Source organism: Papio anubis, chromosome 8, assembly GCF_008728515.1.
Source record: "Papio anubis isolate 15944 chromosome 8, Panubis1.0, whole genome shotgun sequence".
Taxonomy (NCBI): Eukaryota; Metazoa; Chordata; class Mammalia; order Primates; family Cercopithecidae; genus Papio; species Papio anubis.
This window is the reverse complement of record NC_044983.1, coordinates 86,101,168-86,117,436: the sequence shown is the minus strand read 5'-3', so window position 1 is coordinate 86,117,436 and position 16,269 is coordinate 86,101,168. Positions and strand designations below refer to the sequence as shown.

Sequence of the window (16,269 nt, the reverse complement as noted above, 5' to 3'; positions counted from 1 at the left end):
GCTAATTTTTTTTTATTTTTTAGTAGAGACGGGATTTCACTGTGTTAGCCAGGATGGTCTCGATCTCCTGACTTCGTGATCCGCCCGCCTCGGCCTCCCAAAGTGCTTGGATTACAGGCGGAGCCACTCACTGTTCCCGGCCATCTCTTCCCCAATTTTTCTGAAATATTAGTAGGAAGTGTTTTGGGGATATATACAGTAAAATACTTTATCAGTAAATATTAATTAGATGAAAAGACCAAACTGGTCATTTTAATTTCTCTTGACCAATCCTTTCTTAACAGTCTTAGGGATTCATGATTTTTTTCTATAGTGATTCATGATTTTTTCCTATATAATGTAATTTAATATATTTTAATTGGAATTTATAATATTTTAACAGTAATTTTGTTAATAAGCAGCATCCCAAATACCAAGCAACACGTCTGTACAGGAAGGTATAATTTGCCAAAATGAATGCTAGATTCACAGAGCTGCACATAAAATTTGAGGTCTTCTGAATACAGGTCACCTTTATATTCTTTATTACATCCATGCCAGGATAGTCTATGTAAAAACAAAGTTTCTTGGTGGGTTAAATTAAAGTGGTAAAACCATTGTGTAAACAGCTATAATGTTAGAAAGCAGAAGAGCTGGGTCAGGTTTCCTGAGAGCTGTGCTTGGTGCTTTGCCTAAGAGGACCGACCACAGCCCCAGCTTCAGTGAATGTCCTAGTGATAGATCTAAAGACGGAGGTTCTCTGTTGTCAGCTCCAAAAATGCCATGTTCAGAGGTGAATCAGCTCTTGCTCTTCAGAATTACAGTTTTTTTTTTTCCTTTCTCATTTATTTTTCCCCTCCCAGATGGAATACTTCTTTGTTTTCAGGATCTATTTGGTATAGTGGTGAAATGATGTTCTACACGTTAACCCCATGTTAAGTGAATCACATCTTCAAGTACATCATGTACCTCTGGGAATAAAGGATATATACTTTTTTTTTTTTTTTTTTTTTTTTTTGAGACGGAGTCTCGCTCTGTCGCCCAGGCTGGAGTGCAGTGGCGCGATCTCAGCTCACTGCAAGCTCCGCCTCCCGGGTTCCCGCCATTCTCCTGCCTCAGCCTCCCGAGTAGCTGGGACTACAGGCGCCCACAACCGCGCCCGGCTAATTTTTTGTATTTTTAGTAGAGACGGGGTTTCACCGTGGTCTTGATCTCCTGACCTTGTGATCCGCCCGCCTCGGCCTCCCAAAGTGCTGGGATTACAGGCGTGAGCCACCGCGCTCGGCCAGGATATATACTTTTATAGTGCTTCTAGAGTTTTTAAAACATGAGAGGATAGCAGTCAGGTGGTGTTTGCCATCCCTTAAACTCTCGCTGTGGTATCTCATCACAGAAACTAACTAGCAAGATAGTATTGATATCCTAGGTAGAGAAATCTAGGGGTTCTTTGATTTGGAATACAAATCCTGAGCTAAAATGCTGGGGTACTTGCAGGCAAGAATTCCAATGATATTGATCTAGGCTCATGTTGAATGTCTTTCTACAAAGTAAAACAAGGAGACAAAATTTTAGAACTTTGGTGCTTGAAGACTGCGGAGAGAAGGCTGGATGCATCTCCTTTTGAAAACAAGTAATCCAAATATGTTTATCAAAGACTGAGCTAGATGGAAATTCTGAGTAAAATTTTTGCTTATAGGAAATGCTGTATTAAAATAGGCCGGGCGCAGTGGCTCACGCCTGTAATCCCAGCACTTTGGGAGGCTGAGGTGGGCGGATCACAAGGGCAAGAGTTCAAGACCAGCCTGACCAACATGGTGAAACCCTGTCTCTACTAAAAATACAAAAATTAGCCAGGTGTGGTGGTGCACGCTTGTAATCCAGCTACTCAGGAGGCTGAGGCAGGAGAATTGCTTGAACCTGGGAGGCGGAGGTTGCAGTGAGAACAAGATCGTGCCATTGCACTCCAGCCTGGGCGACAGAGCGAGACTCTGTCTCAAAATAAATTAATAAAATAAAATATTTTGGAAAAAGCTGTTCATCTTTAATAAAGTTATTAGTAGTTTAAAACCTGTGTACCTGTATGTTACTGTGTTGCTCCATTGGTTAAAGCATTGAACACTCCAGCAAAAATATTTACGATTATTAACTAAAATTATATGTATGTATAATAACACTTTTTCCCAAGGGTAAGGTTTGGTCATGAAAGATTTGATAAACTTCAATTTATGCAGTTTATGCATGGGTGATGGTCTTGTTGAGTTGAGTGATAGAGTTGTTTCAGATTTATGAAATCTGTTCTTAAATTACCCATTTGAATATTATTGATGTCATCTGTGAATGTCAATTATGTGTTCTATTTAGAGAAACTTCATTACATTTAAAGGTAAAGGTTGTGGCCAGAAGTGTTGCATTCTGAAATTTCTGAACTGAAATATTTATTTTAAAGATAACTTCCATAATATGGAATGTTTTGTTATTAACTGCAATGTAATTTTTATAACATTCATTTTTGTTGTATGTTCTTACTTTCTATATCTGACATGTTTATTCTAAAGAAAGTTCTCTGCTCCTATAACTGCTCTAAATTGAAGAAGGAACCTTGCTCAGCTTAGCTCCATTCACATCATTCTTTGACTAGACTCCCTGGTACCTTTCCTCTGAGTATAGGCTCCTTCCTCTTTTATCTAAGGCCCCAACATGTATCACCCCATCTAGTTTTCCTGTCTTTATTTTACACGATTTCTTTGTGTGTGCCCTATAGACAATCCTAGCTGTGCTGCCAACTTTATGAGTACATTCTGTACTTTCCCTGCCATTGCACTCTAGCGTGGGCGACAGAGCAAGATTCTGTCTCAAAAAAATAAAAATAAAAATAAAATAAATAAATAAATAAAATAATTTGGAAGAAGCTGTTCATCTTTTGTTCGTTCTCTTCTTGGAACACCTGCCTTCCTCATCCTATCTATCTTTGCTTGCCGAACTCATACTAGGCTTTCAGTGTCTGCCTTGAATCCCTCTTTTCCCAAAAAGTTACCCTTTGGCCTCCACTTCTACAATTAATTTTCATCCTTTATTCTTTAATGCTCAGCATGTAGTCCTTCTCAGTGCTCCCCATTCTGCCTATTTCTCAGGTAGTTTATGTTTACTTGTCAGTGTGTAAATCCATCAGTGGTAGGCACTGTGTCTTTTTATCTCTTCCAAGCACCTCTTGGAGCATCTGGCATTAGCAGTTATTGAGTCAGTGATCGATAAGGTGGATTGTTAACAACCAGTCACTGTAATATTCTTTCCAAATCAGCAGTAATACATCTCCAGTTCATTATCTATTAATAGAGTTGAATGTAGTTTTATTGAAAATATGAAATGATTTTTAGATTAGGTTGTATTAATAGTTGTAGAGTCACCTATAGCTGTTTAAAATACCAGATTTTAAAATTAGTAAAAAGGTTTAATAAAGTGGCCAGTAGCTTTCTTATATACCAGTAATACTCAGATGGGGGTGTGGAAAAGTTACTTTGAAAATCAATAGTAGTGGTAACAATAATAACATGAAATGCTTAGAAATAAACTAATAAGAAATGCATGGGATACGTGAATAAAGTGACCAAACTTTAGTAAGAGGTATAAAAGAAGATTTTGAGTAATTATAGAAAAATTTCTGGATAAGAATACCTAATATTGTAGAGATTTCAGGTCTATCCAGATTAATTTGCAGATTTGCCTTAATCCCAGTATAAAATTTACTCTTTTTTTTTGAGTGATAGAATGATCTGCAAGAATAAATATGGCTGAGAACAGTTATGGCCATTTTAAAAAGAAACATAATGAAGAAGTTTGACTAGAATGGGAAATTCCTTGCCAGGTATTAACTGGTAGTCTTTATTACAATTTAGTTTCAGTACAAGATTTGAGACACCAATGTTTTAGTTCTATACAAGATTTTAAATATAAATGGACAGTTTTAGAGCTCCAAATAAGCCCTTTTTATATGAAATAACTTTTATTTCTACTAAAGTAAACATAATAAGTCAATGGAGAAGTTATTGATTATTTAGTATCTAATGCTGGGAAAATTGGCTATTGGGAAAGGGGAGGGATCAGGCTATATCCTCACCTTGAATTTGAGTAAATTCCGGAAGGAATAAGTGGTGAATGCTAAAAAGAAAAACATAATCAGAAGAAATATGTAGGTAGAAATCAACAATAGACTCTTAAAACACTTTCTAAAGCTAAATGCATTGGAAAAATAAGAGGACAAAATAGATAATATTTTATTATGTAAAAATTTAAAAACATTTGTATGTCAAAACATAAAATTAAGAGATAAAGGACACTTTAGCAAAAGCTATATGCCACATATAATAGACAACAGGTTGCCCTCACTATATAAATAGTTCTTACAAATAAGAAAAACACTTAATATCCCAATAAAAAAGAGCAAATGTGAACAAATAAACCCATAAGGAAATGTGAATAAAAAATGTATATAGAAAATGTGCCAATATAAATTAAAATAGTACAGATTAAATAATGATGAAACATCGTTTTTACTCCTATCGAAATAAAGATTAAAATTTAATATTTACAGTTGGTAACAGTATGACAATGGATGCGTTCATGTATCACATACTGACAGGTGTGTTGAATCATTGTGAACATTTTGGAAAATTAAGTTTTTTACTATTTGAACCAATAATTCTAGTGATCTATCCTACCAGAGTTAAGATACATATGTCATGTATTGCTGTATATCAGATCAAAACTTAGTAGCTTAAAACAATCATTTATTGTCTCACAATTTCTCTGGGTCAGGGATTCCTCTGCAACTAGCTGGGTGCGTCTGACTCAGGATCCCTCACAATGCTGCAGTCAAGGTTTTGGCCAGGGCTGCAGTCATCTTAAGGCTTGACTGGGGCAGGATTCACTTCCGGGCTATTGACTGGCTATTTTTCCAGGCTATTTTTGCTAGCTATTGACTGAACACATCAGTTCCTTGCCACGTGCGTCTCTCCATGGGAACTACTTAGAGCATGGCAGCTTACTTGCTTGAGGAAAAAGTGGAAGTCCTATTCTTTTTGTAACCTAATTTTGGAAGTGACATCTCCTCACTTCTGCTCTTGCCTGTTTGCTAGAAGTAAGCACGAGGTCCAGCCCACACTCTAGGGGAAGGGATCACACAAGGACATGAATACCAGGAGATCAGGTCATTAGGAATATTTTAGATGTTGCCTAACACAGAGGTTAATATCCAAAAGACGTTATCATAATTTTAGAATTTTTTAATAATAGCCAAAAATAAATGTAATTCCATATATACAAAAAATGAAGCAATGTAAATATTCTACAGTAGGAGCGGTTAAATCGTGCTACATTCAGACAATGGTAGTATAATTGCATAATAATGATAATTTTCACCTTTTTTGAGTGTCAGTCATATGCCAGGTATTTCCTAGATACTTTAGAAATATTTCTGATCCTAACAACAGCCATCTAAGCTGGTGATGATTTTCATTTTACAAATGAAAAAACTGATAGTTAGCACTTTGGGAAACTGAGGTGGGCGAATTGCCTGAGCTCAGGAATTCAAGACCAGCCTGGGCAACACGATGAAACCCTGTCTCTACTAAAATACAAAAAAGTAGGGCCGGGCGCGGTGACTTACGCCTGTAATCCCAGTACTTTAGGAGGCCGAGGCAGGGGGATCACGATGTCAGGAGATTGAGACCACGCTGGCTAACATGGTGAAACCGCATCTCTACTAAAAATACAAAAAATTAGCCGGGCGTGGTGGCGGGCGCTTGTAGTCCCAGCTACTCAGGAGGAGCTTGCAGTGAGCTGAAATCGGGCCGCTGCACTCCAGCCTGGGCGACAGAGCAAGACTGTGTCTCAAAAAAAAAAAAAAAAAAAAAAAAAGTAGCGGTGTGGCGGCGTGCGCCTGTAGGCCCAGCTACTTGGGAGGCTGAGGCTGAAAAATTTCTTGAACCCAGGTGGCGGAGGTTGCAGTGAACCCAGGTCGCACCACTACACTCAACCCCGGGCGACAGAGCGAGATTCTGTCTCCAAACAAAACAAAACAGAGATTTAGAGACAGAGTAGCTTATTGAATTCTCAGCACCAGAATGCCATTCTAGGGTTGTCTGGCTTCAAAGCCCAGCGACCACACTGCTATTTAAGAATGCTTTTGAAGAATATTTAATGATATGAGGAAGACTTACAAAACTGTTTTTACAAAGTTATCTACGTGTGGATTTTATTTACATGAAAGAAAAAGTCACAAATGTTATCTTTTGATGGTAGTATAATGGAATATTAAAATTTACTTTTATTTCATTCTAAATATTCTACATTCTGCATGTATTCTCTTTATAATCATTTTGTAAATTCAGGATACTGTTGTAAAGATGTCAGCTCCTTCCCAAGGAAATACCACTAGTTAGACGTATACACACATTTTTTTATGTTAAATTGAGATTTTACTTGGTAATGAATCATTCCCTTTAATCTACTCTTCTAGATTACTGATCTCTCATTACCCAACTATCTGATGGCATCTTCGGTTGGACTGCTTCCTACCCAGCTTCTGAATTCTTACTTGGGTACCACCCTGCGGACAATGGAAGATGTCATTGCAGAACAGAGTGTTAGTGGATATTTTGTTTTTTGTTTACAGGTGAGTTTAAGGCCAAGGGTTGTCTCTTTTTTTTCTCTCTTTTTTCTTTTGGTATGGCATTGCTGATTTGAGAGATTTCATTGAAAATAATAGGAGGGTTTTTCCATTTTAGATTTTTTTTCTTGGTTCTTTTGGTACTACCTCATATTTTGACAACATTAAAATTTTTTAATTGTGTGGATATATGCAAGTGTGCAGAACTGAATTGATACAGAAAAATCCTCTTAAACAGGCAAAAAGAATGACAAAAGTAAGATTATTTTTGTAGTGATTATTTTCAGAGTCATCACAAATCAAATACTGTATTTTGACTTTGTGTGAAATGTGCCTGAAAATAATTTTAGTAAGATTGGGCAGAGTTGAGTGTTTATCTTGTTACTTTATATTCAAATTATTGAAACTCACCTGTTTGCATTTTTTAAAGTATTATGTTGACAATGTAAATTTCTTTCTAGTACAATTTGATGTGAAACAAAAGATTTGTTTTAAAAAGTATTACCTCATAAAAATGTCTAAGGTTTTCTATTACAAGTCCAAATAAGACTTATGTAATGGATTATTATTACCATGCAAATTGTAATATAGTTTGGGGCACATAAAATTTTACATAAGAGGTTGATGAAAGAGGAAAATACTGCCATGTAGGCAAATTTCTTTAGAGCCTTTAAATTTGCATGCAGAAATAGTTAAAAATTTATTTGTGATTGATTTTATTCCTGAGATTTAACAAAATAGAAAATCATAATTTTTCATGAACTAGTGAGATGATGATGATAGTTAACCTTTATTCCATGCTTTATATGCCACATATTTAAGCCCATTTAGTCCCTACGAAAACCCTAGGAGGTACAGATGTTTATTATCTTGAGCTGGTTATTTATTATACATCTCTTCCCAAATTTGCATTCAGTGACATCACATTGATAGTTTGAAATTGCCCATGATGGGAATATTTACACCATTGGAAATGGCAAGTGCTGTAAATCAAGCCCCCTATCTCTGATCCACAAGAACTGGTTCACAAAGACACCATTAGATAGTAACTTGTTTAAAGTCCCCACTAATAAGTGGTAGAGCCAGGATTTGAACCAAGGTGGTTGGTTCTAGAGATCATGCTCAAAACCAGTAGAATATAGTCAGACCTCTGTATCCATTGGTTCCACATTCATGGATTCAGCCAACTACAGATTAAAAATATTTGGGAAAAAAATTAAAAATAACAATATAACAAAAAATAGCACAAAAAAGCAATGTATTGCAATAACTACATAGCATTTACATCATATTAGGTATTATAAGTAATGTAGAAATCATTTAAAGCATATGGACGGATATGCAAAAGTTATATGCAGCTACCATGCCATTTTATGTAAGGGATTTGAGTATATGCAGATTTTGAAATCTGGGGGGATCCAGGAACTGATACCCCACAGATACATGGTACAACACTATACTCCTCTAAGCAAATAATACTAATGAGATGGTCCTCCAGACTTGCTGGTCTTTTAACTTATTAGTTTTAACTGTTACTGAGTATATGGTACCATATTACAGATTTAATTTTGGTGGCATTATTCTCAAGTTTTTGAGACTCTATTGTGTTTAAAATACTATGATAAAATAAAGCCAGAGTTAATTTTCTTTGTGCTTACGAGGTACAAGTTTAGTACATAAAGTAAAACCATGAATATTTACATTGAAATATTGCCCAAATAAAGCTTATCAATAAAAGTACTTGCTTTAAGAAAAATTTTGTAGTATGTTTGATATGTAGAGTCAGTTTTTTTCTTTACTTTTTTCCCCAGAGCTATATTTTCTTTAGATAATCTGAATCTAAGTTAAATGTTTATGTTACAGTTGGTTTATTTATATTAATACAGCACGCTAATCATACAAAGTTAAACTTTCTATGCATTATATCTATAGCACAGTATATCATTTATGATCATCCTACAGTACTGTAAAATTAATGTGTATCATGTTCTCAGACTTTTTTAGTATGAAGTTAAGCATATATTTTTTTTAGTTTCCTGAAAATAAGTAATCTATTTGAAACATTTTTTCCCTTTGACTTTACATTTGAGTAATTAGAATCCCTCATTGTTAATAGCTTGGAGATAACTTTTACTATTTAAAACTTTTTATGTGTCTTAGTAAATTATTCAACCATAGTCAATGAAGTTCATGGTACTTTTTAAACTATAGAATCTTCTTTTGTTTAGTGATTTCTCACCCTTTGGTTAAGCTGGCAGATTTAAGCTTAGAATACAAAACAGTGGGTAAATCACATATTTCTTAGCCTAGGGATTTATGAAAAGAAGTGAAGACATGTTTACGCTTGCTTGATTTAATTGATATTAGTTACAGCTTAATTTGTATCAGGAGGCATTTAATGCAGCTTACAAAATATATACAAAAGAATAAGAAGATAGCTTAGGTTAAAGATAGCAGAATAAGTATATTCATGAGATTCCTCATATTTTCTAGAAATGAGCCACAAATTTGCCTCTGAGTTTTATGGCTGCCAGCCTAAAATAAAGCAGTACAAAATAAATGTTCATAGGAAGCCACAGCCATTTCTTGTATAGTTTGATTATCCCTTATCCGAAATGCTTGGGGCCAGAAATGTTTTAGATTTTGAATTTCCTCAGATTTTTAATATATTTACATTATGCTTACCTGTTGAGTATCCCTAATCCAAATGTCTGGAATCTAAAGTGTTCGAATGAGCAATTTTCTTTGAGTGTCTTGTTAGTGCTCAAAAACTTTTGGTTGGAGCCTTTGAGATTTGGAATTTCTGGATTAGGGATTCTCAACCTGTACTGAAATCCAGCTTAGATTCTGTGGTCTATTTAGTTACTCTTCCATGCCTGTTATTTTTCTATGTACCTACCAACCGAAACCATCCAAGTTTTATCTGCTTTGCCCCTATTCTTTTGGGGAAGTCATGTAACCAAACGGATTGATATTTAACTCATGGTTGCAAATCTTCACCTAGTTTCTCAACACTACCCCACATCCCATCTCTCTCCTTTGTCTTCTCACTCCCCTGCTGTTGTCTTGAAATAGTTAATTATTTTAAAGTATCTTCACTTCTCCTCACAATTTGACTCCTTCACCTGCTTCCCTCTTTATTGTCAACAGATTACCTCTCTTGCTTAACAGAAAAATCAGAAGCCTTCAACTGAGAAACCCCTGAATTTTCATATAAGAAATCTGTTAACTTCTTATGTTCCCGCCCCTGCTTAGCCTGCTTTCCAGTTAGCATTAAGAGATGCCTGTCTTTCTGTGTGACGCATGACCTTCTGCCTGTGTTTGATTCTTTGATTTCATTTTAATAAGGAAACTTTTAAAAAAATTGACTATACCTTCTGTTTCCATTTTCTAAATGCTTTTAACACTTCACTTGGCTAAGGAAGATGGGGAGGGCTTGTTGGGGGACAGTCCAAATCATCAGGCCCTGGGATCAGAAGTGCAGCTGGGAAAGTCCCACTTAAAGATACAACCATTTCACCCTTGCTATCTGTGGCCCTGCCACTTCCTTCCCTCAAACTGCTCTTTTTAAGGCTGTCAGTAACCTTTTCTAAATGAGATGCACTTTCCAGTTCTCATCTAGCTTGACCTGTTAGCAGTCTAAGACTCTTGACAGTGTCTTCATTATTAAAACACTCTTCCCTTAGTTTCTTTGATACCAGTGTCTTAACTTTTTTTCCCACTTGCCTGGCTTATGCTTAACTTCTTCCTTTCACCCCTTATATCTGTGTTTTTGAAGATTCTAGCTTAAGTTTTCTAGTCCTACTCTGAAAACTTTTTTCTTTAACAGCAAATCCAATTACTCTGATGGTTGCTGAGATGTGCATTTGGGTAAAGATCCTCCCCCAACCCTCATCCTAGTCCCCAGCACTGTCTTTAGCTCAGTTCTCTTTCTATAGCTTCAGACCCATTCCCTGACATCCGTGAACTTTTTTGGATATCTAACAGGCACCTCAAATTCAGCATGTCTAAAACAGAACGTAGCATTTAATTCACAATGCACCCCCCCCAATATTTTCTTCATCTCTTTAAATGGTGTTTCCCTTTATTGATATGTAGCAAACGTAGGAGTTTTCAGTAAATATATCTTGTTTCTTTTAAGAGAATTAACAGAAAGCAATTACAGAATTTAAAGACCCAGCTTTAAGATGCCTAACTTATTTACAATTTTACTGAGTGATGGGTACTCATTTAATGGCACCCCCTAGCGCAAGTTCCAAGTTCCTCCCCTCTCACATTTACCATACCCCAAGTATGCTCTGCTTCTATTTTCTCCTCCCCAACCACCCTCAGCACTTGGATTTAAAATACTTTCCCCATAAAGCTTATGTTATAATTATGGGTAGATTTCATTGAAATTGTATTATATTTCAGCATCACTTTTGGTTACAGCAGCCTTTGTAAACTTGCTGGGACATTAAATAACACCTGCTGTATTTGCTCCAAGTCCTAAAGAACTGATTTATAAATGAACTTTGGAATAAAACTCATTTAGAAAATGTACACTGCTTAGACATTCTGAGGAATTGTACATAGAATGTTAAAGTGGGCTAGGTGCTGTGGCTTACCCCTGTAATCCCAGCACTTTGGGAGGCCGAGGCCAGCAGATCACGAGGTCAGGCGTTTGAGACCAGCCTGGCCAACATGGTAAAACCCCGTCTCTACTGAGAATACAAAAATTAACTGGGCATGGGAAGCATGCATGTAATCCCAGCTACTCAGGAGGCTGAGACAGGAGAATCGCTTGAACCCGTGAGGTGGAGGTTGCAGTGAGTTGAGATTGTGCCACTGCACTCCAGCCCGGGCAACAGAGCGAGACTCCATCTCAAAAAAAAAAAAAAAAAAAAAAAAAAAAAAAAGAGGAAAAAGGAAAAATGTACAGAGGGACCATAGCTTCCTATAAGACAATGAGAAACTGAAGCTTCCCTAAATCACATCACTAGTGAGTAGCTAAGCTAAGACTAGAAACCTAACTTTCAATTTGATCGGTGTGATTATTTTTTCTAGTATCCCTTTGACTAACATTTTAAAATAATCATCGTATTTTCCTCTGATTTTGTTTTTTCCTAAGTATAGGCAGTTTCTTGTTCACAATCTCTTGTTAATTTCTTTGGAAGTTTATTGGCATTTCATTTTTTTAAGTGGTCCATAATACTTTTAATTTTGTCTGCACCAGATAGTTCATTGTAAATGGTAGTGCTTCTCACTAAGTTGGCTTAGAAATACCTATGGACATTTATAGTCATGCAAAGGTATAATACATTAATTATACCAACAAAGTTTAGCCAGCTGTTACCTCTGTTGTAGACATTTTTTATTCCTTGAAGAAAGCTTTTTGGTACAAAGAGACAGGTTTGGCTTGTATCAAGTGAACCAAAAGGAATGTGTGTTTTCCTAATACCGTGTCATGGTTACCTGTAGACTTCGGTCCTCCACTCCCAGGAGAAGCAGCAAAGGAAAGAATAAACAATAACTGTATGTAAACTATTTAAAAATGTATAGCCTTTTACCTACCATCTTTGAGAAGCACCCGGTTTGAAGCATTTCTAAACCAAATATTTATTGGATTTATCTTTTTTTCTGTATAAAATATTGATAACTGTAATGTTTTATTTTTATTCACAGATTATTATAAGTATAGGCCTCATGTTTTATGTAGTTCATCGAGCTCAAGTGGAATTGAATGCAGCTATTGTAGCTTGTGAAATGGAACTGAAGTCCTCTCTGGTTAAAGGCAATCAACCAAATACCAGTGGCTCTTCATTCTACAACAAGAGGACCCTAACATTTTCTGGAGGTGGAATCAATGTTGTATGATTCTAATGAGATGTGTGATTGTCAAGAGCCTAGTGTGCTGTCTAAGGTCTAGCAGTCACTTCACTAGTGGGCAGAGACAAGTTCTAATTGTATTACGGCACAAACAAAACTGACTCGTTTTTAAATTGCACAATTTTTTTTTTAAAGCAAGAATCATTTTCTGGATATGTAAGTGTAAATGTAGATGCAAATTTGGCTGCACCTCTTTATCATGCCTGTATTGGCCTATAGGTCTGCACTTTAGTGTTTTTTAATTGTTTTATTTCTGGGTATTTACGAACAGAGAAATAACCCAAATATTATTTCTGATTAGTGTCTTTATTTATAAAGCTCATGAGTTGTTTGTATGCATATTTCCTACTTGTAAAGATGAGTAAAAGTATGCAGTTTTAAATGTGTAATATTATTGGATGTTCTTTGCTTTGGTAGTCTTTCCAGAAAGGATAAACAGTGGTTTTTGTTTTGTTTTGTTTTATTGTTTAAGTGGGACCGCTTAGCTTCCCATTTCCTTACTAGTTAGAGAACAGACATTAATTTTCAGTGGAATGTATTTTTGCAGGCATCATGTTGTTACAGGGCCATTTACACCTATTCACAAAGCTTAAATCCTACCTTGTGGGACTGAAGTGCTCTTAAGATAACTGTTTATTTTCACTGTGTAATATGCAAAGCAAAAGGGAAATTATTTAGTGGGTAGTGACTCAAAATTAGAACTCTTGTTCTAATTCATTTACATTGGCTTTACCCTCCTTAGATTTTTCATCAAAGGGCTGTCCCATTGCAATCTTACTAAAACATTTTGTTAAAATAAACTTTTTTCCTTTTTATATTAATAATTAGGCTTTTAAATAAAAATATTATTCGTTTAAAATGGTGGGCTTACCATCATTGAAGATGTCACTCAGGTGGCCTTGTTTGATCAAAACGCCTTTTTTAAAAACCAAGCTTTAAAAACATGTTTATAATTTCATGAAGTACATATATATTGTTCCCATAGTCTTCAGCTTTAAAACTATAAATATGATATTAAGTTAATGCCCAAATTTGTGTTATTTGCCCTACTTTAAGTAAGTTTATTTTCTTTGTTTTTTCAGTACTTGTTTTTCTCTGATAAGACTCAGGAATTCTGAAATGTGAAATTGTCTCAATTCTTTCTCTTGTAGCATGAATCAAATGTATTTATTAATAGCACTTATGACTATAGAATATAATTTGGCATATGATTCATATTACATATGTATTATTCATTTATTTTATTTTTAAAATAGTTTAATTATAAACTTAATGAGTTTTTTTAAACAAATGAGATTATAGCTATTAATGCAAATTTTCTGGTAGGTATCTCTTTTATTGCTATGACGATTCCAACTTATCAGAGACCTCCCATTTGCCTTTTCATCATGGTAAAAGCTTTGTCCTCATTTACTAAAGTACAAAGGAATTATTTGGAAGCAGATTATTTTAGTCTTATGCTAGAGATGAATTTGTTCATTTTAATGGGTGATCTTTTTTCCCTATCAGGTGTAATTGCTTTCCTTTCCTTTATAATGTGTAAGTTTTCTCACCTTTGACTAACAGTAAAGTTCATTTATATGTCCATACCAAGAAGACTTCAGTGCAAATACTTTGAGAGCACCTGGGTCTACAGGACATAACTGGCCTCCAAATCCTCCTTTCTTGTTAATAGTAGGAAAATAGATATAGTATTGGAATACCCTTATTCTTTTTTGAGTCCTAATTACTCATTTCTTTTTCTTTTTTCTTTCTTTCTTTTGAATCCTAGTTGCTGGTTTTTAATGATTTTAGTTTAACAGTCCCAACCAACAATACATTTGATTTATTTTTTTCTGTCTAACCTGACAGTCTTTTTCGTGTGCTTCTTGTTTGTTGGTTAGTTTTTGTGAAAAGAATCATTATTTAAGATCACTATTTTCATACTTGTTTTACACTTCACGTATTTGGAAGTGCATTTATTTACTTAGCATTTGTGACTTGAATAATTTCACCAAATGAATACTTTTTGATAGTTTGTAATGAGTTCTAATTGTTACACTTTGCTTGGTACTTATAATAGATATGTAAAGGTAAAAGAAATAATTTTTCTGTATTCTGCCAATCTTAATTTTATATAATAAATCATCCATTTTTTTCTTAAAATAGTATGGATTGACTGTTTCTAAAATACCAATCTATGGCTGTGGTTTTTCTTTTCTTCAGCATTTCCAGCATCCAAGTAAACAGTAGTCCCTTACAGTCCTGCTACCTGCTGGGTGAATTTGGTTGCTGGGTTTTCAGGTTGCATTCACAATAAATCGTGCAAAGCATTGCCATGCCTTATTTACTCCATTTTTAATCCTGTATCCCGGATTTATGGCAGCAACACACATCTATAGGGTACTTTTATGTTGTCCAAATATTGCTGTCAGTCATATATACTTATAAAATGTCTCCAGTCATGTATATTTATAGAAATGTCAAATTTCTCAGACTGTTAAAGTACAGTATAAAGTTGCTTAATGCACACTTAAAAATGGTATATAATTTCTGAATCTTATGAAAGATGTGTTCTTTTTTAATTCTTTGGGCATTTTCTTAAGTTTTACATATTTTTTGGTTTATTGTTAATGATTTTGTTTACTCTTTGCCAAATTTTGTCATGTAGGTTATTTTACAATAGCACCTTTTAAAAGTGTATATACTAATTTACTAAGTATATTCATGTCCATTTTTATTTGATCATCTGATTTGTGAAATAACTTGAAATTTGTACTGTTTGGTTTGTGAAAATAATATTGCCAACTCTCTGTCATTAGAATGTGTATTTTATGTTCAGAAGTGACTGGGTTTATTCAGAGCCAGCCATTCTCTCCCTTGATGCACTTTGTAACCAGTTACAAATCCTTTTAGGTGGCTTTTGCCTGATAGGGTCAAGTGTATTACTATAAAACATTTTTCTTCTTATGAAGCTATTAAGTTCATTAGTTACTCTTATTTCCCCTTGTTGTAATTAAGTGGTGCAAGTACAAGCATATCCCCAGCATTCCTGTGTGTGAATGTGCACTGCTGATTTGGACTGTTCTTGAGAAAGGTGCTGTGACTTACATATGTCAATATTTATTGTCTCTAGGGACATCTTTAGAATGCTTGAGAAAGTCGCTAGGTGTGTGCCAGGTTGGTGCAGGTAAACCCATGCTGTTCATAGCCAAGCAGCATTTGCAGAGAAAAGGAGAGTTTTACATAGACCCCAGGAAAAACAGTACTAACCTAGTTGATGGCCTTGGTGGTGGAATTTTGTTTCAGCCAGAGGCTACTCACTATATCAGAATGATGTTCAGTGTAACACTATCTGATTTTTAGATTGGCCAATTTCTGTTGTAATCAAGTATTTAGTATATAATTTTTTAAAGTCATTGCTTTAATCTGAAAAGCCATTAGAAGGGAGAGGAATCACTGTTCTACAGGATATTTAAAACTCAGGAGTTCAAATAACCTCACATATTGAACATAAACTGTTAACTTACTCCACAACTTAATTCTAACCTGATACTTATGAATTGCAAAGTGATTGCTGCAAACTATTTTCTAAGGTGGCTGAAGATTTAAAATAGATCATTCTAAAGGGAAATCAGTAAAATGTCTTGATAATTGGTATCCAAATCACTTGTGTGCCTGAGAAAATAAAAGGTAATATTTTACTTCTCGCTTTTCTTTCTTTGTCTTTATATTTTAATGGATGTAGAGACCTGACCCATGAGAAGCAGTGTTTCAGG

General features: G+C 35.1%; 1 protein-coding gene across 6 annotated transcripts in view; it reads left to right on the top strand.

The window, feature by feature from the left end:
* TMEM64 (transmembrane protein 64) overlaps window positions 1-16,269 on the top strand; it is a 66,310-nt gene that overhangs the window by 8,502 nt on the left and 41,539 nt on the right. For 5 of the 6 annotated variants that reach the window (XR_650838.4, XR_650841.4, XM_009213295.4 and 2 more), the window contains exons 2-3: window positions 6,494-6,649; window positions 12,308-12,479. Coding sequence is in view for 4 of the 6 variants with exons in the window: in XM_009213295.4 (XP_009211559.1) it covers window positions 6,494-6,649; window positions 12,308-12,479 (328 nt within the window). In the remaining 2 variants the exon portion in view is untranslated. Of the gene's footprint in view, window positions 1-6,493; window positions 6,650-12,307; window positions 16,195-16,269 lie in introns of those variants that run through there. The other variant, XM_003902952.5, reaches the window with a different exon arrangement.